At 49.9% G+C, this 24531-nt stretch overlaps 2 protein-coding genes across 2 annotated transcripts in view; one reads left to right on the top strand and one right to left on the bottom strand.

Annotated features, from left to right (window-relative positions):
- The window catches only part of LOC144160040 (calcium-activated chloride channel regulator 3A-1-like), a 57952-nt gene that overhangs the window by 5743 nt on the left and 27678 nt on the right, over positions 1-24531 (top strand). The gene's annotated exons all lie outside the window — the stretch shown is intronic.
- On the bottom strand, positions 6787-8155 carry LOC144158060 (uncharacterized). The gene is made up of 2 exons (XM_077688727.1): positions 7789-8155; positions 6787-7189 (listed from the first exon to the last, which is right to left on the bottom strand). The coding sequence occupies exons 1-2, from the start codon at positions 8046-8048 to the stop codon at positions 6862-6864; spliced, it is 588 nt and encodes a 195-aa protein (XP_077544853.1). The 5' UTR covers positions 8049-8155; the 3' UTR covers positions 6787-6861.

The following is a 24531-nucleotide window of genomic DNA, read 5'->3' as shown; positions in this document are numbered from 1 at the left end:
GTCGCGTCGTTCGTTTCTGGTCTGCTGTACGGCTTTTCTCCTCGAGCAAAGCGATTTGTGGGTGTTTGCTGCTGTCGTTCCAAGCGTTCTACCCGGGCGACGAGATTTTAATTTTGCTCCGTCAGTTGGGTCAACTGACAGCTGGTTTGTTTCATTTGGGAAATTACGGCAGGGAGCGTATCTCGCACCGTTTCGTATATTTCTGTCAGGCCTTTCTGCAAATCTTTTTTCGTTATGAAGTTATTTTGTTCTACGATATCCCGGGGTTGGGGTGTCTGTACCTTGCGTTTCTTTTCACTGGCTGGTTGTAGAGGTGTGAGGGGCTGTTTTTCTGCCTGTGGTTTGATTGTTTCGAGCACAACCGTTTGTGCGTGTTGGGGAGCCGATTGCTGAGGAGATTTTGTTATTAAAGTTTTGAGGCTTTGGATTTCTGCTTTGAGTGTTTGTAGCTCATGCTGTAGTTTCTCGCATTCGTTACACCGGGGTATAGCATTGGCGGGGGGAGCAGTGGGAGAGAGAATCGACGCCCAGCGGTGTTGCTGTGTCACCTCCTCCTTGGGCGGCGGTGGCAAGTTTCTAGTCCGGGATCTGGACCTCAAACGGGTCCATCCAGCTCGGGTCGATGATTCCAAACGGCTGCTGCTTTGGGTTCTCCTGGTCGTACTCTTAGATCTTCGGGTGGTGTTCAGTTGTTCCCATTCTCGGCGCCTTTGACGTGCAAGATACGGCTTTTTTAACCTCGAACGGCAGCCCTTAGTAGCCGGGAGATGATCTCTTGGGGTTGCACAAATGATTCGGTTGCGGGTCCCGCATTCCACACTTTTCGCACGCTTTTACGTCCAGTGTGGGGCAAACGTCTGAGCGATGTCGTTGTTGGTAGCACTTGTAACAGTAAGGTGTTGTCTTCTTATACAGGTAGCATCGTGTCTCTGCGCCTCTGTAATAAAAGTAGAAGGGGACTTTTGGGCCGAGGATAGGGATGACTACGGAGCTTGACTATCCTAGGCGCCGGCATGGTGCAAATTCTAGCCTGGCATCCGAAGGTTGTCCAAAATTTCTTCTGAAGTGTGGTGGCTTGGGATGCCGTAAATAACTCCCTTACTTGAGTCGTGCGGGAAGAGGCCGTAATGATTGACGCGGTAGTACCTGCCTTGTAGCTTCAACTTTTCTATGCCGTCCAGTTTCCTTGCAGCCATCTCGTTCAGTGTGCTGACGGTGGCAATGTTCTGTGCCGGGTCGATCCTGATTTTGATATCCGCTTGTTTCCACGTGAGTTGTGCTTCTTGCAAAATACTGTCCGCGATAGTACAGGCTTGGTACTTGCGGAAATCGAGGCCATCCGTTGGTCTCTTTGGGGGAAGTCTTCGAGAGGCCCAGCTCGTTTCCTATCGCTGCGCTCATCTTATTCTGCTTCCTCCTTTGAGATTTACTTACTACATGTATCCAGTTCTCCTTGGGAGTCTTCTCTTCCTCGTTCTCGAAGTCGTAGTAATTCGGTTCTTCAATTACGGTAGGCTGCGCGGAGGTGTCGATCGCTGATCCCGCCTCGACGGCAGCCATAGCAGCTGTAGCTGACGTGGGCATCAGCGAAGCAGCGGTGGTGTTTTCGCCGTTCAAAGTAGGCTTAGCTACGGGTTGCTGCCTCGGAAGTTTGAAGTTTGTACTTACGGCGAACAAAACTGTTGTGTTCGGAGTCCACTTGTCGTTAGGAAGACGTCGCTATAGGGCTTCATCCAGTTCCGACGAGTTTTCGGCCGAATTTAACTTCTTGTGGGGAGCCGAAGCGAAGCGTGACAGCGACGATCTGCCCCCTAGTGGCGTGTCTATCAGCAAGGCTTCTGTAGTAAGCCGCCATCTCCGCCGTTCCCTCCCCTGCCACCGTTGAACCCCAAGGACACGGAGCTGTGTTTCGCGCTCATAGAGAGCCACTTTTACATTTGCTTTCCTTCAGTCCAGCCACACGGTGCAACATCACAATCCAGGCCCTCCCAACCGAGATGCTTGCCCAGCTTCGCGCTGCACCGTCTGGACTAAGTCTAAAGCGACCTAAAATGCGCGGTGCTAGAGTGCCTCGACTCGAGTGCCTCGAGTGCGGTGCTAGAGTGGTTCGCCTTCCGCCACTCGCAACAGAACCCAGCGCACTAACTCTAAAGGCACAACCGCCCAAACCTATACTGAAACTCGAGCCCCTTATCAATTTCTGCGATTTCAGTGACACCGGCACGCCTAGGAGAAATGGGTACTTGCCAGTCTTGGGCAGTAACTAGTCACTAGTAACGCGTTACCGGTAACTAGTTACTTTTTTCAGTAACTGTAACTAGTTATTTTTAAGTTAGAGGAACTTGTAACTGTAACATTGTTACTTTTTTGCGGAGTAACTGTAACGAGAAATATTGTTAGTTACTTTATTTCTATTAAAAAATTATCCAACAACAACACTCATTAACGGCCGATGTAAAGTATGCGCGTTTCACTTTTTTGGCCTTTCTTCCGCAGAACCTTCGTCTACTTCATCGATGCCAGCTAACTTCCTTCGCATGGGTGAAAAACAAAACATCTGGACTAGAAATGTTTAGGCGTGCACGTGTGCGTGGTGTCTCACGCGGTCTACTAAGGGCTCGAAGTTTCCAAGTCTAAGCTGCAGTATTTTCTCAGCAGCGCGACATTGCTCTCACCCAGGCCATAAACAACGCTGCGACACGCGTCTAAGCGCACGTGGATGCATGTTGACGCGCCAGAGCCTATAGGCCGACGCGCGGCTGCACCATTTTCGCCACATCTGGGGCGCAGTAAAAGTGTTTGACACAAAGGCGAACAGGAAAACATACACTCACAAACGCCGCACAACGCACTGAAATATTTGCACTTTCGCGGAAGCCTGGAAAACTCCGGTAAGGGCATCGCTTTCCCATTAGCGACGTGCCGCCCCGTTTTTGGAGTCATAAAACGCCGCGGGGAGTCTCTCGGCGGCCTCGCGCTCGTCCAGCCCCTTGCGCACTGTAGTGTTCGATTCACAAGTCTCCGTTGCTTGCGACTATTGTGCTCTTTAGAGACGCCTGCCCGTGTTTGGGACCACGCGTTTGGCACCCCTGGTCCAGAGGCTTCATCGAGCTGTCAACAGTACTCGAACGAGGTCGAGGAAGTAATAAATTTCACGCCCCTCCACACATTCGACGACCCCAACGATGGTGGCCCCCGAGTGCCCTCACACCAGCCAGCAGTGGCTAGTCAGTGAGCGGAAGCGATTTGGCTGGTTGGGTAAAAATCAAGACAGACTGCTCCCATCCAGTACGGCAATCCTCGCTGGTGTCGTTTCGCAACTGCAAACGGATCAGTCTGTCTTGATTTACCCAACCAGACAAACCGCTTCCGCTTACTGACTAGCCAGAGTCATTATTAATAATTACAGTGACTCTGGCTTGTCAGTAAGCGGAAGCAGTTCGGCCGGTTAGGTAAAATCAACTATGACTGCTCCCTTCGCCGCCATTATGCGACACTAATTAGACCTTTGCCCGTTCGGCCTACGCCTCAAAGCAAACGAAGGGAGGGGTTCCTAGGATGGGCGACGTGATTGCTGTGGAAGGCTGGAATTTTGATAGCAGTGTTTCCCGGTCGAGACGGCAAAATCCGCCTTTGTGAGGACAGGGGGGAGGAGCAGGAGGGGAAAACAGTACAGCGTTCATTTCAGTTCCTATTCTCTCTGGAAATGTCTTGCCTCATTCGTGGGATGGAAGTGGCTGGGGGTTGGGGCGGGAGAACAACTCCGAGGGCCTACAGACAAACGTCGCTTCGGCAATGGCTCAAATTGGTCTCCGTCTCCGACCACAAACACGAAATAAAAAGTTAACGAAGCGCATTTTGGGTATCTTTCAAAAACACCGCGACAACCTATGTACACCGACGTCCGTTTCCCCATTCCTCCCAGGGCCTTCCGTCGATCCGCCACCTTCGCCCCCTTTTTTCCCATTCTCTCTTACTACGCGGGGCGGACAAGCGACGGCATTGTAGGAGAAAATAAAGTTGACATTGAGAGATTGTTTCGGCTATGGTGTCATCCAGCTCGGTATAGTATAAGTTCGGCCTCTCTGATTCAAATTAAAAAAAAACAACTACTTCTGTGCTACAATAATGTTTCTAAATAAATTTGTTACAGCGAGAGTGAAGCAACACAAAAAATAAAGTTCCTTGTGATGGATAGCAAAACTTCCGTAATAAAAAAATCAGGCGTACACAACGATTGTTGGTTTGGGCGTGAGAGTGCATCATTTTAGGTTCCCCTCGTGTAGGCTTTACTTCGTGTAATTTTTACTAGCTGCATGCCTTCGTACGTTTCTATTAAGTAAGCCAAATCTTTTCAGTAACGGAAAAGTAACGACGTTACTTTTTTGCAGTAACTGTAACTAGTTACTTTTGGAAAATTCGTAACTAGCTGTTAGAGTTACTTTTGTGGGTTAGGTAACTGTAACTGTAACACTGTTACTTTTTTTTTCGGTAACGTCCCCATGACTGGCACTTGCACCTTTATCCTCCTAGTCGCTGCCAGTCACCGTGACTCGTAAAAAAACCTCGCCTCCCCTTCTGGCCAGGCCAAAATGGAGACGCCTACTCCAACGCACGTCACTGACACTCCTACGAGCGCATCTTCGGCATCACCCCACATCGACAGCGCGCTATTACGCCTTCAGCGTAGCGCACTTACCCTTACAACTATACGGCCGTTGTTTGCTCATGATGCCCGCTCTGCAGTCTCACTATAGTGCCAAGAATCCTCAACCTGCCATACGAAGCAACAATGTCGCCCTAGTCAGATCGCACTCCCTCCCCAGCTGCAGTGCCGTAGTCATCCAAACAAGCAAACCTAATTCTCTGCAACTGGAAGAGCCCAGCGAAACACTGGGCATCACGACAACCATGGCATCTAACGCGTGGGGCCCTGGCGCATTGTTTCTCGTGCGCAGTTCACCCGAGTTCTTAAGCGACGAGAAGCAAGGCCGTTAGATTTGGCTGGAGAAAAGATGAAACTACGTTTCAAGCGTCGTGCAGGGCGTCGACGTCGTGGTCGTCCGCCGCGCTGCCTGTCTAAACCCACTTCCCCGTCTGTCTCAAAGCTCCAGGCACAGGATTAACCTACGACCTCCGGACTCTCTGGGGGGTTCTACTTCCTACTTATTCCATAGTCAGTTGGCCTACGTTTGCGCTGCAGCCACAGGAATTAGACTAACAGCATTCACGCCCACGCGACCCCGCCCTCAGTGCCACTCCCAGCCCAGACCTCCTGAACTCGCTATATGGCTGCCTGTGCCGCAACGACGACGACTGGACAGGACATTAGACATATTGCCCTTTAATGGACATGCACAGTGTGTGTACGTGTCTGTACATAGTACATTTCTCCTATTTTGTGCATCTATTCAGGTCATCATCATTAGAGCTCCTTAATGAATAGGTTGCTGCTCTTTGGCCGAACCAATAACCCGTGCCCAACCCATAGACTGAACGTGAATTATGGTAATCTGCATCATTGGAGTTTACTTTGGTGGGCTTTACTGTGTGACGATTAGCATAGAGCTCTCCCGCCGAACAAATCACCCGTGGGTTACACCTAGACCTGCGAACGGGAGTTCAGGTCGTCATCATATATGGCACCTTTTTTTCAGTTATTTGAATGATCGCATGAAATATAATCTTCAAAGGGACAGCAGCTGAACACGTGAATGGGCATTGCTGTCCCTCCGCAGATTCTATGTATGGCTCTAATTTCATGCTGGTCCTGGTCATTCGCCAGATTAGATTTTGGTTCGGTGATTTGTCGTTCCTGGGCGTTGTGAGGAAGCCCACTTGACGCGACATTGCTCGGGTGCCCGTGGCTTATTTCTGAAGAGTGAAACCCAATTTCATGAGTCTGGAAATATGTGATCTAGCGGGCATCTTCGAGAGAAACCTACAATTGTATGCAACATTTAGGTTTTGTTTCCATTAGGTAGTCGTTGATTTTGGGAACACATAGGAGGGAACTCTGTGCGGGCATCGAGATTTTTTAAGAATTTACCGCCATGCAAACTATTAAATCGCCGCAAAGCTTGCAATCGAATCGACTGTTTATCTTTCGTTTCCGCGCATTGGTGCTGCACCGTCACTGCTTTTTAGCCGTTCTTAGCCCCGGGGGCACCGCATACCGTTGCTTGCAAAAATCACATCAGCCAGAACAGAAACAACACGAAGGATATATCAGAATTTCCTTTCACCAGGACTTTTTAGGGCTCATTCATATGATCATTGTTTAAAGAAAAATATCAGGCATCTATGAGGCGAAAATAGACGACAGAGGATATTAGCACCCTTTTAATTTAAAATAAGTTGGTTTGGTTTATGAGTGATTCCAGACCTCGTTAAAAGTGCATCCAAGAGGACGAGATTTATAAAAATAAAGCCACCAAACAGGTCACTAATTATTTAGAAGAACAGCGACGCAGCTATTGTCCCGGGGAACCTACCTCACTTCCACAACCCTTCCCAGTTATAACTCAATCTCTCCACGGAATGCTTCGTTCCCATTTCGGTACAAAGAAAGGGACAGGGAGATGTGGATGGCCCCAGGCAAAGTAAAAAAAGCACACAACACAATTTGAAATTACACCTCTCCCAATTATGCACTGAACGATGAAGTTTAAGGATATTGCACAAATTTTTATTCATTAAAATTTGTCAGTGTTTACTTATACGGTAAAGGTAATAAAGGTAAAGGTAATTGAGGGATAATGAAAACTTCACATTTCCAGAGGTCTTTACAAACAGATTCGTCCGAGAATTGGTGTCCTTATTTACGCGAAATTTGTGTCACACCGCGAAATTCTTCCTTCTTCAAAGCTTGCAAAATTCGGCAAGAACTTGTGCTGGGGTCACTTCGACTTCCCTATGTACACTCAGGAGCGCCAGTCCGGTCAACCGCTCTTGTTGAACCCGATTCCTTAGGTAGTTTTTCAGCCTCCGCAGAGTTGAAAATGTGCGTTCGGGAGTTGATGTGGAGGCAGGAAGCATAGCCAAGATGCCAAATAGGCGGTGAATGGTGGAAAAAAATTCAGCATTGCACATGCTTAGGGCACCCAAAGCGCCTGCTGGGAAATCCGCTTCAGGGACTTTAGACCATTTTTTCCTCCACAGCATCAATTCCACTTCGATCACACATGCTCACCGAGGTAAAATTGGGCTGCATCAGTGATCCGAGAAATGCTTGCTGATGCACAATATATTGGTAGGATCATTTGAAGACCCACCACAACACTTCTGTGGTTCTCAAAACGCTCTTTGAGCTGGTTTTCCAGGTCGGCCAAGAAAGGCGAATACACATTTCACCTATAGTACTCTTCTGGATTGGCAGTAGGCGTCTCACATCTTTGGTTTTGCCTCAAAACCGTTCGTGGCAGTGCCATCTCTACATTCACATCGCTTAGAAGACGACAGGCCTTCCCAAAAATCTTCGTGAATTCCTTGGCTGCGTCTCCTCTGTTTTCAATGAGGACGCTGACAATGTCTTCGACGTGGTCACACGCCTGCGACAAGTCACAGTCGACCTTTTGCAAAAACTTGCAAAGTGGCAATGTCGGGGAAAACAGCCGGCTGATTATGTGTAGGGAGACCACAAATTCGGGCTTAGTGATCACACTTAGCAGCTGGCATGCTTTGGACGATATATGTGACGGCACAGCCCCCTCTAACTCTTCAAGGAATCTAGTGATCGGCATGTAAAGTTCCAAAAAGCGCTGGAGAGCATCGTGGCTTTCAACCCACCTTGTCTGGCAGAAAGATATGAGGGACATTCTTCCTTGTTGTTCCGTTTCAACTTGATCTTGTAGCTGGTTGCATCTCTTTGGGGACGCCTTGACAAATCCACACACGGAAGAAACAGTCCCTAAGCAGTTTCGAATGCTAGCCAGCTGGCACGAATGAAGCAATGTCAGGTTTAAGGAGTGAGCGCCACAATGAACGTACAAGGCTTTTGGAAATGTCTCTCGAATGACAGCTTGAACACCGTTTAGGTACCCACTCATGGAAGCCGCGCCATTGTAGCCCTGCCCACAAAGTAAAGTTAAATCAAGGTCGTGGCTCCGTAGAGTGCTCAAAATGCTGTGTGCTAGGGCCTTGCCGGTGAGGTCATACACAGGAACAAAATCAAGAAAATCTTCTCTAAGTACACAATGCTTTGTTGTGCGCTTCTCGACGTATCAGATACGGAGAGCTGCGCAGTGCAAGAAATGTCTGTCGCATCGTCAGCAAGAATTGAAAAACAACCAGAAGCGTTGACTCGGTTCACAATTTTGCTCTGGATGATTTTGCCACACAACGCAATTATCTCATTTTGAATTTGTGGGCTTGTGTACATGGCATTGCCGGGAAACGTTTCAATATGCTTCTTTAAGGGAGCATCTCCACATGCGGCCCTCATTCTAAGAAGTGCTCGAAAATTCCCATCGTTTTTGTTGGGAAAGCCTTCCGCCAAATCGATAGTACCGCATTCATCCGTTCCGCGAAGTGCCAGTTCTTGACGTCCGCAAAACATTACTGTTTGAATTATCGGCTCCACATTTTTCCGGCTTGCTTTTTCACTGCGGTGTCCAATTGACTTATTACGTCAGACTGAAGTCCTGAGTGAACTGCAAGAAAACCCTCCGACTGCGATGCGGCCTTCACATGGTAGCTGCTGTCTGCATGACTTTTGAAGGCGTCTAAGGCTTTCGTCACAAAGCAACCCAAGTGCTGATGTTCCCCCTTTCCAGCACATTCTTTGGCGAAGAGGAGGTACGCAATATTTACAGAGTGCTCCTCCCAAAAACTCTGAATACACAAGCCACGGGTAGCTAGTCGCCCAATGAAGTTGGAAGCGCAGGTCCCCGCAGGGGCACCGTGTGTGTTCAAGGTGACGGTAGTGGCGACACCGCGGACCCTGAGCCCATGTGGGTTGGACCCACCCACGCTCTGGCTGTGCGTGGCTTTGCCGTGTCCAGGTAAAAGGGCATCCTGGTGGCTGAGCAAAAACCAGGGTTGTTTTGGACCTTTACGGCCCCCTGGGGGCGGCAACACGCCACTTTGGCCCCTGCTTCCAGCAGACGGTACCCCAGGATTGACCCGCCCTGGGGAAATCAGCCAGTCGCCTTTTCCTGTCCTCTCCATTCTTTCTCTTTCATGTTTTCTTTCCTAACCCTGTCCTGTCATCTCCTTCCTTTGCTTCCATGCTTCTCCAGGCGGCAAGGGTTAACCCTGTGCAAAGACATCACTCTTGATTTCAAGCATAAGGTTATAGTGGCAAGGTACGGTTAGCGTGTGCTGAAAAAGCGACGTCCTTTGTTGGACTCGGTGGTGGGCGACCGGCCTTGCCACCGAACACATACTTGTATGGCATCTCCAAATCCCTTTTCCATGAATCGCTCTCTTAAAAGGGGGTGCACCGAGGCAACCACCTTTGAATTTTTTCCTTCAAAGAGGCAAGTGTTTTCCACGCTTTCACGTGATGCACTCGGAAAATGAGAACACAACAATGAGAAAGATGTCACCATTTCTTGTGTTCAAATGTCTGTCGAACCTCATTGGGGCTGGCTATAAGGCACAAAAACCCGCGCCGCTGCTCTACATGTCAGAAATTTGGCCACGGATCAGAGTTTCAGGGGTAAGCAGACGTGTGCAAAATGCTGCAAAACCGACCATGTGTCGGAAAGCTGCGCTGCCCCACCACACCGTGTCAGCTGCAGCGGTGACCATGCTGCATACTCGCGCTCATGCCAGCAATGAAAAAAAAAGAAAAACAAATCGCGTGGAAAGTAAAAGAAAACATCTCTTACCCCGAAGCACGCAGGCGTCTTGCTATCACGCATAAGATAGCATACGCCAACGTGGCGCGTCAGGGGGTGGCGCCACGTGCGGCAACTGTCCAATGAGGGACCTCGTTGAGAGGGCCTGAGGAAATACTAGCAATGGCTTTTTCTAGTGTACTGCAGTGGAACTGCAGGGGGCTTCTGAAAAACTTGGATGATAAAGAGCTGCTCTAGGAGCATGCACCTCTGGCAGTGTGTCTCCAAGAAACCCACTTATGCAGCAAACACAGACTTTTAAGTGCGAATGCACTTCTTAAGCGACCCTGAATCACGCGTCCACCGCCGTCCGTCCATCCGCACCACATACCCACTTAGGGCGATTGGCCAAGAAGAGTTCCTAATTTCTTTAGCACATACCCACTTAGGGCGATTGGCCAAGAAGAATTCTTTCGCATCACCCGTGCATTCCCACTTCCCCATCGACGACTGCTGCTTCGCCAGGAGCGGAAGTCGGGGCGAGTACTGCGGCGTCTACCTCGTCGGTCACGTCTACGCGAACCTCGTGTCGCACGCCGTGTCCACCTCGCCGGTCAGGGACGAGTCGCCGTACAGTGCCGTCTACACCGACGCGTACTCGGGCGACGGAATCGTGGTCGTCACCCTCTACCTCGCGCCAAACATCTCGCGCGACGACGTCGTCGAATACGTGGACGCGGCGCTGGAGAGTGTGGCCAGGCGCGTAAAGCCCTCGGACCCGGTCGTGGTTGTTGGGGACTTTAACGTGGACGTGCGAAAGGGCGGCGAGTGGTTGATGGAATACATGCTCGCCAACCACTCCATGACGTGCCTACCGCTAGAGGCTCCCACCACCATCAACGGCAGCTACATCGACCTGGCCTTTGCGAGGAACTGTCTGATACGCGCGGTCTTGCAACAACTCTTGACCGTACATTTCAGTGACCACAAGGCGGTCATAATGACCGTCAACTACAACGACAACACCAACAAGTGCTGAATAAAGAATACAGTCAAACTCCACTACAGCGAACTCCGCTACAACAAAATTCCCGCTTCAACGAAGGTTTTTCGATTCCCCGCCCGCATCCCATAGGCCCCAATGTATTAAAACTCCCTCCACAACGAACCACTTTTTTTATTGTTCTCCCGGTTCAACGAAATTTTCCCGGGACACAAGTCACTCGATCTGCAACGGACTGAACCACTCTAACTAATTTTGATAAGTTCTAACAATGTAAATTATATAGTAGCAACATTTTCTCCGAACATCCGGACATCGAGAAGCTGCCGCTTCGCGATGTCCGGATTACCGGCGCCGACGGCGCTCAAAAGCGGCGGCGGCGGCGGCGGTGGCGATGCACAAGTGACGATGCACAAGCTGCCGACGACGTTGGACCGGGGCAAGACGCGACAACGGCCGAAGCATGGGCAGCTCTCGAGGAAGCCGGCATTGTTCCTGAGAACGTAGCATTGAGCGACTACGTAAATCCCGACGCGGACGTGATCGTCTACGAGGAGCTGAGTGATGCCGAGATCCTCAAGAGTGCTCGCGCCGCCTCCGCCGCCGATTCATCCGACGACGAAGAAGTCGGGCATGGTGTTCCGACGGTCCCAACGTCAGTGACCGCGTCGCAGGTCATGGACTCCTTGGACGTTTTACGTAGTTTCCTTGGCGCCCATGACGATGATGTCGCCATGCAGCTCCTCGCAGACTGTGAGCAGCGCATTCTCCCGTTGCTCGTGCGAAAGCGCAAACACTAAAAAATGAAATAAAATGCTCCCAGAGTGTCGTGCATATCCTGTGCATATCCGTGACCGCAAATTAAAATATAAACTCCGCGCTGTGATTTCACGACGCCTGCTTTTGCGCGGATCTCCACGAGTACGACGTGCATATTACTACGCTGGTCTAAGCGCCGCGAGACGCGTTGTGACCGCAAATTACGATATAAACTCCGTGCTATAAAAAGGGGGCTATATTTGGCGGAGCGAGCTCCAAGCAAGTTGGCAACATTGGGGCGAAAAGGTAGGTGGGAGATTTCACGACGCCAGTTAGATGCCTGCCCTGTTTTCTTTATTTACTTATCCGCGACAACGAAATTCTCGCTACAACGAAATTTTTCGCGATCCTCGTGAATTTCGTTGTAGCGTAGTTTAACTGTACTGTCGTTTCACTTTACTTGCGTGTGTGTGTGATCTCCTCGAACATACACTTTAATTCACCAAGATTTCAAGAGAACGGCTAACGGGGTGTGTGAATCCCCACTTGATCACGCGGGGGTGTTAAATGCAACTAACGGGCGAATGCCAACACAGTTCAACATAACTCCCCCTCATAGCATCACCCGTGCATTCGCACTTCCCCATGCTCCCCTTCGGGGAAATGCGGGTGAATTTTTTACCCCAGTACATCACATACAGAAAGGACAGGCAAAACACCAACCAACCATCGGGTGGTGTGGCTATTATCCTTCAAAGGTCCACCACAGCTAAGGAAGTTAAACTCAAGACTGAACTAGAGGCTGTAGCTGTGAGAGTTATATGGTTGCAGCGACTAATAACAATTTGCTCCATTTACATTCCCCCAGACAAGCGACTACAGAAATCTGAATTTGAAAATCTAATGGACCAGCTCCCAGAGCTGTACATAATAGCAGGAGACTACAATGCCCATCATCCTCTCTGGGGCTGTTAAAACTACGATTCAAGAGGGCGAATGATAGAAAAATTACTTGTTTCCACTGGAGCTTGCATATTGAACAAAAAGAAGCCCACATACTTTAGTCCCACGCACAAAACATCATCAGTGGACTTGGCTCCCTGCACTGCTACTCTCTTCCCACTATTGGACTGGCACGTCCTGGGTGGTCCTTATGGAAGCGACCACTTTCCAATTGTGCTAAAAGAAAAGGTAGTGTCGACACATGGGCATAACAGTGTAGCATGATGGAGGATGGGGTCTGCTGACTGGAAAAAGTTTCGTCAGCTCACCTGTCTTCCACGTGACTAGATTCGCTGGACATTGACAGCGCACCTTCCTTTATCGAAAAGCACATAATTGAAGCCGCTAGTGAATGTATCCCACAAATTTCTGGTAACCCAAAAAGAACGCCGATTTCTTGGTGGAATGAGGACTACCAGAGTGCTAGGAAAAAATGCAGCATGGCGCCTTTTCTGTAACTCTCCCACCACTGAAAACTACATAAACTTTAAACGCATCAAATCCCAATCGAGAACAGTGAGACGGATTGCAAAAAGTGAGAGTTGGGAGAAGTACATAGAGGGCATTAACTCTTACACCGGCCAAAATAAAGTATGGAATAGGATACGCAAACTGCAAGGGCAGCATACTTGTCCCCGCCCACTAGTTGATAATGCTGGTGGCACTCTGGAAGATCTGGCGGATGCACTGGGAGCATACTTTGAATCGGTTTCAAGTGCAGCGCACTACTCAGCCGAGTTTCTTAAATTGAAACGTAGGGAAGAAAAACTGCAACTTCATTGTAAATCGCCTCCAAGTGAGGCATATAATGCTGAGTTTTCTATTGCTAAGTTCGAAGCTTGCCTTAACACATTTGGTAAAGCAGCACCTGGACCTGATAATATTCATTATGAAATGATCAAGAACTTGCACCCAGAAACTCAACTTGCATTACTATCACTTTTTAATAGGATCTGGAACAATGGATATATCCCTCCAAGGCTGAAAGAGGCCGTTGTTCCAGTATTGAAGGAAGGGAAAGACCCAGGAGTTGCATCTAGCTACAGACCTATAGCTCTGACTAGCTGTTTGTGCAAAGTATTTGAAAAAATGATCAACCGAAGATTAATGCATTTTCTAGAAGCAAACAGGCTCCTGGATCCATTCCAGTGTGGCTTTCGAGAACAAAAATCCACGCTTGACCAACTTGTGCGCTTGGAGTCCCAAATAAGATATGCGTTCGTGCATAAACAGTACTTTGTCTGTATTTTTTGACCTTGAAAAGGCCTGTGATACTACTTGGTGGTTTGGTATACTGAGAGACCTTTGTGCCCTTGGAATACAAGGAAATATGCTAAAAACAATTGAAAGCTACCTCTCTGATCGGACATTTCGAGTAAGGATAGGCAGTACTCTGTCTAAACCATTTACACAAGGGACAGGGGTGCCGCAGGGAGGTGTGCTGAGCTGCACACTTTTCATTGTAAAAATGAATTCCCTATGCACGGTACTTCTACCAACCATGTTTTACTTTGGGTATGTTGACGATGTGCAGATTGGCTTCAAGTCCTGCAATCTCTCCTTTTGTGAACGCCAAATTCAGCTGTCAGTGAATAAGCTCTACAAATGGGCAGATGAGAATGGCTTCAAGTTTAACCCCTCAAATATGCATGTGTACTGTTCTCGAAAAAAAGGGGCATTGCCCCTGCACCAGAAATCTACTTAAATGGACAGCTGCTTCCTGTTAAAGCCGAACATAAGTTTCTCGGATTGATCTTTGACTCGAGACATCGTTCACCCCCCACCTGAAGCATCAGAAACTGAAGTGTTTGAAGGCAATGAATGTGCTTAAGATACTAGCACATATGGAATGGGGCACTGACAAGAAGTGTTTACTACACCTGTACAAAAGTCTTGTTTTGTCCTGCCTAGATTATGGATGTGTAGTTTATGGGTCAGCCTCTAGCACTGCACTGAAAATGCTTGATCCTATCCACAATCTGGGCATCAGGTTGGCCACAGGGGCCTTCCGCACTAGTCCAGTACTGAGCCTCTATGCTGAATAGACTGTTGGTCTCTGGAGTACCAGCGAACTTTTTATTGGCATTATTTATGCCCTGAAGGTTACGTCACAGCCCGAGCACCCGTGTGACTCCCTGATTAGAGATAACTCAAGAATGCTGCTCTTTCCAAATCGACCTTTCTTAGCTACACCGTTTCCACTGCTGATCAATTCCATCTCTACAAAACTATCCATCTCGTTTGATGACACCCTCAAAATGACCCCAGATGAATGCGTGGCACCCTGGGATACAAGCATCATATCATGCGACACCTCATTTAGACAAGTAGACAGGAAAGGCTCAGTATTGGAAGTCAAACAGCACTTCGCATACCTCTAAGACAAGTACAAGGCTGCTCAGTTTTTCACTGATGCATTGAAAATCAAATCGGCTGTGGCCTGTGCAGTTGTTGGACAGCACCTTTCAGTAGCAAAAACAATGCATAAAAACACAACCATATTTACAGCAGAAGCACACGGAGTATATCTGGCTGTGGACCACATTATCACAAGCAAAACACAAAAGTCTGTTATCTTCACAGACTCACTCAGCGTTGTCACGGCCCTGTCCACAGGAAAGGGCACCAAGAATCCCACATTTACTGCCCTTCTTAAAGCTCTGTACAAAGCACACCAGCTAAATTTAGAAATTATAGTGTGCTGGGTTCCTGGCCACTGTGGCATAGCTGGAAACGAGGAAGCCGACCAGGCTGCCGCCAGGACAACTGAAAGAACCAGTATTACAGCACGCAAGTACCTTACCTGGATATGGAACTAGCAGTAAAATACATACTCCTTCAGCTCTGGCAGAAAGAATGGGACTGAGAAGTAAACAAGCTTCAGTTGGTACAACCTATAATTGGCCGATCAGGTGCCAGGGAAAAAAGCATGGCCTTTGAGGTCTGGCGATGCAGACTACGAATAGGACACACACATGGCACGCATTCCTACCTCCTGACTGGTGACCAGCAACCGAACTATGCCAGATGTGGCGAGAGTCTTCCAGTCCCCCATGTTTTGGTAGAATGCTTGGCCATGGAACCGGAAAGGAAACGCTATTTCCCGGAAATGTACCGTAAGAATATGCCACGGCGCATTGCAATGTTTTTATCAGATTGTCCTGTGTTCGATTTCAGCAGAGTTTTTGAGTACTTTAATGATATCGGTTTTTTAAAACAGGTTTGTTTTAGAAAGTAGCATTCTCGTCCACTTCATTACCTTGTTAATTTGTAGTGTACTGTTTACCATGGCCCTATACACCGTTAGCTCATTCCATGCCTCATCATGCTCCTCACTCATCTGTTGGATCCGGCCCTTTACACTGAAGGAATTTTATGCACTATTTGTACTCATTTCATCAGCACATTTTTACCCGATCATAGCAATGCCGCTCTTGGCCTTAGATGCCCTTGCGCCAAAACACCCCACCAATGAAGAGAAGATGGAAGTGCAGGTTTCCAGTTGTTGTGGGTGGAAAATTGTAGTTATCCGAAGGATTCCAGGGGCTTCGCAGGAGTGTTTCTTTTAAGGTGGGGTCGACCACAGTCTTTGTGACGTAATGTCCCAAGTCTTTGTGACGTAATGTCCCAAGGCTTTACATCCTCGTTGCACGTGGTGTCACAATCAGAAGAACATGCGAAGGCTATGCCACCCACCTCACTCGTGTCCACGCCTGTGTTCCGCGTTGCCGGCGCGGTATTGCTGGCTGCTGAAGCACGTTGTCCCGAAGCGTGGTGCATTTCGCTCCAGTTGAGTAGATCCTGGGACGGAAGAATGTCGCTTGTGCGAACTTCTGCGCCGAACTGAAGGCTTGTCGCAGAAGCAGACCCGCCTGGTTGTGAGTCCACGTGGTTGTTTGGTCCTTGAACATGATCGTCCGTAGTAACTCGAGCCTTTTTCGTTAAGTAGCACGCAATGCTCGCTTGCTTTTAATTCGAACCCTGCCTTTTCATGGTGTCACTGCATCGCAAGCGCTACGAACGAACTAGCACGTTTCACGAAAGTCCCTCTAGGAAGGAGAGGCGAAAGTTTGCTATGCGACAGCAGCGCCGATTCTCTTCACTGGAGCCTCTTTTGGGTGCACCCCCGAGCGTCCGAGTGGTGCCGGCGGCGTCTGGTACGTATCGGGTTTCAAACTCACAACAGTAAGTTTGAATTTATCCCCAAAATGGCCAGGACAGCGAACAAGGTTGAAACGAAGGGGAGGGGGGGGACCAAGATGCCAGTTAAGTGCTCGAAGTTTCGAAGTGCACTGGGAGGGGAGTCGAGGCCGAACATTGGGAGGGGAGCCGAGGCTGAACAGAGAGAAGTGATTTAGACCGCCCGCTGTGGGTCCGGTCGCTGAAATAGGAACACGTGTGCGCCCCGACGAAATGGGGGGGCAGAGGGTCGCGGCTTCAGCGGAGACCGAAAGCCGGCTTCTCGGAACTGTGCAGCCGTGGCGGTGCGCGCGGCTCGAGACCTTAGATGCCCTTGGCCTTAAATGCTCTTGGCCTTAGATGCCCTTGCGCCAAAAAACCCCACCAAAGAAGAATGTTGGTACCTTAAGCAAACACTGCAAAAGGGAGCCATTGATCCCAGTCCCTGTGATCGTGGTCGACGTACTGGGATAGCATTGTTACCAGTTAGGTTCAGCCTCTCTACGGCCTCATTACATTGAGGGTGGTAAGCAGGGGTGTGCAGCTCCTTAACGCCTAACAGATCGCACACTTAAGGAAATTCGTAGCCTCGTCCATTCACAGCTGCTCGGGTGCGCCGTGCTTGAGGACAATTTTCTTTACGAACTCTGGAGTGACCCTTTCGGTCTTTTGGTCTGGGAGCGGGAAAGCCTCGGCGTAACGACGCAAGGGGCATACAAATACCTAAATGCACTTGTCCCCGGCTGAGAACATTGGTGAGGGGCACACTATATCCATGGCTGTCCGCAGGAAAAAGGATTTAAGCTCCTGGAACACCCCGCCCCACAGCGGCGCCGATTTTTTGGGCTCTTTTGGTAAGCGCAGGATCGACACTTTGCACAGTACTCCATGACCTGGTTAGAAGTAGGCTGTGGTTTTCTGGCTTTTTTTCGTGTCCTCGGGTGCCCCGTGCACTGGGCGTCATGGTGCAGCTGAAGCAGTGTCACCTTCGTGGAGGTGGGTATCACCAATCGCCCCTGCACCTTGTCAAGACGGTCGCTGTGTCCTAAAATTCGCCCTTCATTTAAGAAATAATGCCCCTTGGTAGCACACGTTTCCAGTGACGTGATGATAGCCTTGAGTGGTTGATCGTTGCGTTCTTGTTTCATACGGGCTGCTTCCGCCAATGGTACAAAGATGTCTGCCGTTCAAACGGGTGCTCTATTAGGCGTCCGTGTTCTGATTCGCTGTTCCCGACTTGTGAATGATCTTGAAGTTGTACACCTGCCAAAGCAGGTTGCATCTTGCTAAACGCGAGCTCTGGTCGCCGTAGTTCATCAGCCACTTGAGATGCCTGCAATCAATGAGTATACGAAAGTATCGGCTGTACAACAGGCATGTGAAATGGTGTACAGCCCATACTACTGCGAGGCACTCCTACTGGGCAGCGACATACTTTTTACGCAACTGCCTACTCGCGTATGCCACTGGGTGTCCTTTGCCGTGAAACTCCTATGACATGTCATAGGAGTTTTATGGCAACTGCACGTCAAAAGGAGTTTCATGTAACTGCATGGGCAGGGCTGCAGCCCTGACCATGCAGTTACTTTGGAAGCGTTCGTCGCAAGCGTGAATGGCCATGTGAAGTCTAGTTAAGTACGCGATCTTCAACCAACTTGCGTTTCATCGGCACGAAGCGTTTTGCTGCTAGGCTTCCCATTGAAAAGCTTCCTTTGTTGTAAGCTGTGTGAGCGGCCGCGCCTTTTCAGCAAATTTTGGTATGTGCTGGCGGTAGTGAGAGGAGGCCCAGGAATGGCCTCACGTTCGTCTTTGTTCGAGGCTTGTGAAAATACTGCACGAACTGGATTTTAGTCTGGTCGGGTCGCACCGTCTTAGCTGATATGGATGCCCGATATATTTCCCCTCTGGTCGGAAAAATTGGCACTTCGATGGCTTCAGATATAAGCCCGCAACTTGTAGCATGTGAAATACCTTGAGCAAGTCGGTGAGGTGACTTTTGGACGTGCTGCTGTAAATTAGATGTCTAAAAAAACGTGGCTCCTCTTGCCTAAGAGCCCCGCTACGACGACATCGGCTGTCCGCTGCCAAACCATGGCGCTGTTCACAAGCCAGATGGGCATCCGTCGCCATTGTCCGGATGGTGTTTAATGCAGTTGTGTCTTTTGTCCGGATGGTGTTTCATGCAGTCATGTCTTTGTCATTATCGTGCATTTCGATTTGTCAATACCATGATGCCATGTCTACGACGGCAAAAAAACTTGGCGGAACCTAGTTCTGACAGTTTTGGCGATGTTAGGTAACGGGTACGGATCCTTGCGAGAAAGGCGATTTAAGTCGCGGTAGTCGACGACGAGGCGCTAACACCTAGTGCAACCCGCTGCGACGTGGAGTGCTCAATAATTAACTCTTTATGAAAACTCGTTCACCTTGCGATCCATCTCTTCTCTTCTCGAATACGGTATTCGGTATGCCCTACAGTAGACAGGGCTGGCCTCGCTGGTAGGAACCCTGTGCTTTATCGCCTCGTAGGGGCCGATGTCAGTGCTTGGGGTAGCAAAAGCCGTACCGAACTCGTGTATCAGCTATTGGATTTGGGATATCTTGGGTTCGGGAATGTGCGAACTGTTAAACAGATTGTGCACCTCGGCTCGTTCTAAAAGCCTGCATACAGCCTTATTGGATGGCTCGTCTGCCATTACAGCTGCTATCAAGGTGCAATTCACTTTGTTCTTAGGAATCTGGATCTCCTGTAGCGTGGTGTTTACTATGCAAAACGGTACTCGGCCATTTGTCGCCACGGTGACTACACTTTGCGCGGCCATGAATCCAGACACCTCGAAAACACTGCTCTGAACAACTCCTAAATTTCCCCTTGCAAGTTCGTAAGCCACTTCGCCCTCCAGCACCCATTCGCTTAATGCCGGCAGCACTATCTTTGATGAGGTGGACTGGCTCCGTATCGTAGACATCTATCCTCCGGTTCGGCTGCCCAGGCTCCACTCATTCCCAGTTGATGGGCACTTTAACACCATCTATTTTCAAAACATCCGCTCAACAACAAATCCATCTTCCCCTCAGCGAGAATATTTTGTCCTATTAGACCTGCCACTGGTAGTATCGCCTTTTCGGTGCAAAGAACGTCACGGTGAAGTTAGGCCCCAATAGCATTGTAGGTATCGCAACACGATACCGTCTCAAGGGTGTCGCTGGTGATACCGACGACGCGGGCTGTTTTGCTTCCTGCGTGGAATTTGTTTTGCCACCCCGGAATGGCCTGATTCAGTGCGGTTTCTCGCAGAAGGCTTAGATCATGTGTCCACAAGGCACTCAAGAGGGGTGCCAGCGACGTGGAACGATATATTTGGGCTCGTTTCTCCACATATGTCTATCGTTAGCCTTTCAATGCCCCCTTTGCTTCTCTCATCGGCCCTTCAGATGGAAAGAGAAGGCGCTCTTATTTTTCCTGGTTCCGTGCCGTTACCGCTTCGGTGTTAGCGGGGCTCACCTTGTTCGTCCTTTGTTGCCGGTGTTGGGAAGGCACACGCTGCGTGCAATCCATGTGTTGGTGTTAACACTTTTCCACCCGAAAACAAATAAGTGATTCCACATGTGAGTGGAAGAGGGCGATTAGAACGATGGCGGCGATCGGAAGTGTTCTGTGTGTATTCTAATGTAAATACAGTTCTTTTCCCCTTAACCGAATTCGTTGTAGTCGCGACGTAGTGGCCGTACTCACCGCAAGTGTAGTCTGTGTGCCACGGCCCGCTGTCTCGACGGCCGACGTTTAGCTGCGTGTGGCTGTTCTGTAGCCCGATTGTAGCTTCGAAATTGTACCTGCGGCTGAGGCAGCCAACCCCCCCGCAGCCTCATATGCATGCGGCGCTGGTTCGTTTCGGGCAATGTCACTCGTCTCGCGCCCGGCGAAGAGGAAGGGTGTGGTGCGTTCACCATGTATGAACGCCGCGTTCGCCCGGCCTCCTTCTGTGAGCGTTGCACGGAACCGAAAGTCTTAGGCACGTCGTAGGCAACACAGGTAAATCAAAGGTTTAACCAAAGACTCAACCAGACTAAGCCAAGCTTTTGCTTTGCATATCCAAGATTAGCTGAGCTAAGCCACAGTCATTTTTTCGGTTTGACTGTATTCTGCTCTCCCTTCATCCTCGCAGGCGTGGAACAAAGGCTCATCGGTGCAAGTTAAACCACGGCAACGTGAACTCATGCTTCTCTTATCACAGCTCAACTTTATCGAACGCGACAACCGGTCACTCAAGGGAAGAGTTTTTAGGCGGTTTATTATACACTTGACATTCCGTAAGGAACCCCCTGAAGCTTCTCATGTAATTTTGGTTATTGAATTAGATTGCACATATAAAAAATCTGGTTGATTGTTTGTTCTGTAATGAGAGCGCAGCCACAGACCCTCAGCGCTTCACAAGGTTCTTTTACGCTTTTATCGTTTTTCTTGTCTCATGTTTTCTTCCTGACTTTGAGCACAAAGGAGAGTGATCTAGACCCCCCACGTTCGTGGATTTTAGGCAGTATTGTCAAAATGAAACATTGACATAGGGTAGGCACAGATGGTTTGCGGTCAGGGTAACCTGATCGGAAAGGGAAGCCAATAGGGGGTGGGAATATGGGCGGTCTAACTACCAGGCTCCATGCGGGCTGAAGTGATTTACCTCCATCGTGCGACACTCGTCTACATACTACAAACCAGGCCTACTTCGTGTCGACAGCATCGTTATTGAACAGCACGAGGCCTCGTGAAGATGACTCTCAACGGAGAAGCCGACGCCGCGTGGACAAGAACAAATCCGAATAGCCTAGTTTTCCCACAACCGACTTTATAGATAGCGGCCTGACTATCGTGTGTTACCTTGTGTTGCCATTCTTGCGGCAAAACATAATATTGCCACAGTGTAATCCCCCCATCGGGGTATGCGTCATAGCGCCGGTATGAAAGGACTGAAAGGAAGACGAGGAAGAGGATCGAGACGCGTTCTGCCTGTTTTGCCATTGCTACTGCATCGCGGCCTAGTGTGTTTTCTCAAGGTGTGTCTACACCATTAAACTCTCCTGTTTCATTTTTCCCGTGACATTTTTGGTGGTGGTGCGGGGTACCAACCCATGCACTTCGACCCCGAAGAAACCGTCGCCTTCAAACCAAGCGGAGTGGACACAACACCTGTCCACAAGGTGAGCCGCCACCTGCGAGGCCTTGAACCCGAGTTCGGCGGTCTTACAACTCGAACAAGGGCCGTCATGACCAGCACCGCCAGCCAAACCACCCAGTGCAGCGGTTCCACCTCGCCGGTGGTTTTTCACACACCACGCACACCACGGCCGTTTCACGGAGAACCCTATGAGGACGTGGAGGACTGGCTGGACGATTTCAATCGTGTAGCCGAGTTTAACGACTGGGACGACAATCGCAAGCTCCGCCACGTTTAATTTTCGCTGGAAGAGTCCGTTCGAATATGGTTGGTTCGTAAATAATGAGCGGAAGATGACCAGCTGGCGAGAGTTCCGGCGTAGGTTGCTGAAGACCTACGGCAGCGAGGAGCGGAAAGAGAAGGCAGAGCAGGCTCTTCAGTCCCGCGCTCAGAAGCCAAATGAGAGCGTGGTCATGTTTGTGGAAGACATGTCGTTTTTGTTCAGGCGCGACAACCCCGAAATGAGTGAAGCAGTGAAGGTGCGCCACCTCATGCGTGGTGTCAAGGAACAGCTTTTCGCTGGACTTGCTCGAAGCCCTCCTACGACAGTAGTCGAATTCGCACGAGAGGCGTCCACAATGGAACGCTCTCTGCGGCAACGCGCCACGCAGTATGGACGTCAAGTGAATATTGCCGCTTGCGGATCACCATTTGACGACATGAGATCCCTCCGGGAACTTGTGCGTAGCATTCTGCGCGAAGAACTGCAGCTGCTACAGGGAGAAGGCAACCAGCCAACCGTCGCTACCATTGCCGATGTTATCCGTGAAGAAGTGCGCCGAGTGGTGGTACGACCAACATCTGAAGTCGAACGGTCGGTTCCAACTTACACGGATGTGCTGCGCACCGAAGCTCCCGTGACACGTCCAGTGACACCTCATACTGATGTGGTCCGCACTCCTGCTCCTGTAGCGCCTGCGTTTCGGCCTGCTGCCCCACAGCCATTTCAGCGCGTCTTGAACCCTGCGACCTGTTACGAACCAAGACGCCTGTAACGTAAAGCGGCCTTGAGGCGCACTTCTGACAACCGGCCCCTGTGCTACCATTGTGGAGAAGACGGTCATGTAATCTGCCACTGCCCTTATCGCCGAATGGGGCTCCGTGGGTTTTCGCCGGATGCACCGCGACCGCGCTATGGGGAACGACCACGGGAAATTCAGGAGTACCTGGCCGTGAACGAGCTACCGTCAACACGTCGAGCAGTGCACCAATCCAGGTCTCCCTCACCCCGACACTACACCTCGCCTGGCCGTCCCCTCAGTTCTGACCAGATTCGGGACAGGTCCCCGAGCCCACGTCGGGGAAATTGAAGCCTGCGACCTCCGGGGGCAAGGTCGCTGCGTATCAAGTTCCAGAGCCTCCATCTACGCGACGAACTCCTTTAGCTCACCCGACCCAGATAACGAACTTTGATGAAAACGAAATAATTTCCGCCGACATTCCAGTATTCGTCGATAATCACCCAGTTACCGCTCTAGTCGATACTGGTGCCGATTATTGCGTCATAAATGGCTCCCTCGGAGCAAAGCTTCGGAAGGTTACAACACCCTGGAATGGCTCGCCAATCCGTACAGCGGGCGGTCACCTCGTGGTGCCCATTGGCATGTGTACGGCGAGGATCGAAATTCGCGGTGTGACCTTTACCCGTTGTTTCGTTTTGCTGCATGAATGCTCAAAGCAGCTTATACTCGGCCTGGACTTCCTTCGCGAGTACGGCGCAATAATAAACCTAAGGGAGCTGGTCGTCACATTTTCCGCCCCCAAAACACGGTACGACGAGAATGCTCAGTCAAGATCGGCACTCCGCATCTGCGAAGACAACGTGACGCTGTCGCCTCAAGCCAGCATGTTTGTCACCGTTGAATGCCAGCGAGCACCGGCAAATTGTGGCATCGTGGAGTAAAACGTTTCGCTTCTCCTCGCTCGGCAAGTTTGCGCCGCCCGTGGCCTGGTTGACCTTATTAACGGGCGAACCGAAATTCTCTTGACGAATTTCAGCGCAGAACACCAGTATCTGCCATTCCATACAGCCGTCGCCTACTTCGAAGGAGTCAGCGACGGTCCCAAGCTGCACAGTTTAGCGGAGTCATCCACCTCAACTCATGTCTCAAGAACTACAAAGGTTGACGTGAACCCTAACCTGACAGCACAACAACAGCGGCAGCTTCTCGAGATTGTAGACTCTTTTAGCGATTGCTTTGCTACATCGTCAAAAGTACGGCAGACCAGCATAACAAAACATCGTATCATAACCGACGAAAACGAGCGACCCATACACCAGCGCCCTTACCGAGTTTGGCAAGGGAACAGGATGCTATTCGCCGGCAGGTGAAAGAAATGCTCGCCGACGACGTCGTACAACCATCGAGTCCGTTGGCATCACCTGTGGTTCTCGTAGAAAAGAAAGAGGGTGCGCTCCGTTTCTGTGTGGGTTACAGGAAACTGAACAAGGTGGCAAAATAAGATGTGTACCCTCTCCCGCGTATTGACGACTCTTTAGATCGCCTCCGCCATGCTACGTTCTTCTCATCAATTTACTTACGCAGTGGATATTGGCAAATCGAGGTTGACGAACGAGACCGCGAGAAAACCG

Source organism: Haemaphysalis longicornis, unplaced genomic scaffold (assembly GCF_048455015.1).
Source record: "Haemaphysalis longicornis isolate Haplotype H1 unplaced genomic scaffold, Haemaphysalis longicornis Haplotype H1 scaffold_10, whole genome shotgun sequence".
NCBI lineage: Eukaryota > Metazoa > Arthropoda > Arachnida > Ixodida > Ixodidae > Haemaphysalis > Haemaphysalis longicornis.
Note: the sequence above shows the minus strand (reverse complement) of the source record. Positions and strands in the feature narration are given on the sequence as shown.

Bases quoted from the DNA above. Each gene is read 5' to 3' on its own strand.
- LOC144158060 (XM_077688727.1), bottom strand. From the start codon at position 8,048: ATGAGTGGGTACCTAAACGGTGTTCAAGCTGTCATTCGAGAGACATTT. The intron at 7,190-7,788 runs GTGGGTTGAAAG...TTTACCTCGGTG, and splicing joins ATATCTTTCTGCCAGACAAG to AGCATGTGTGATCGAAGTGG.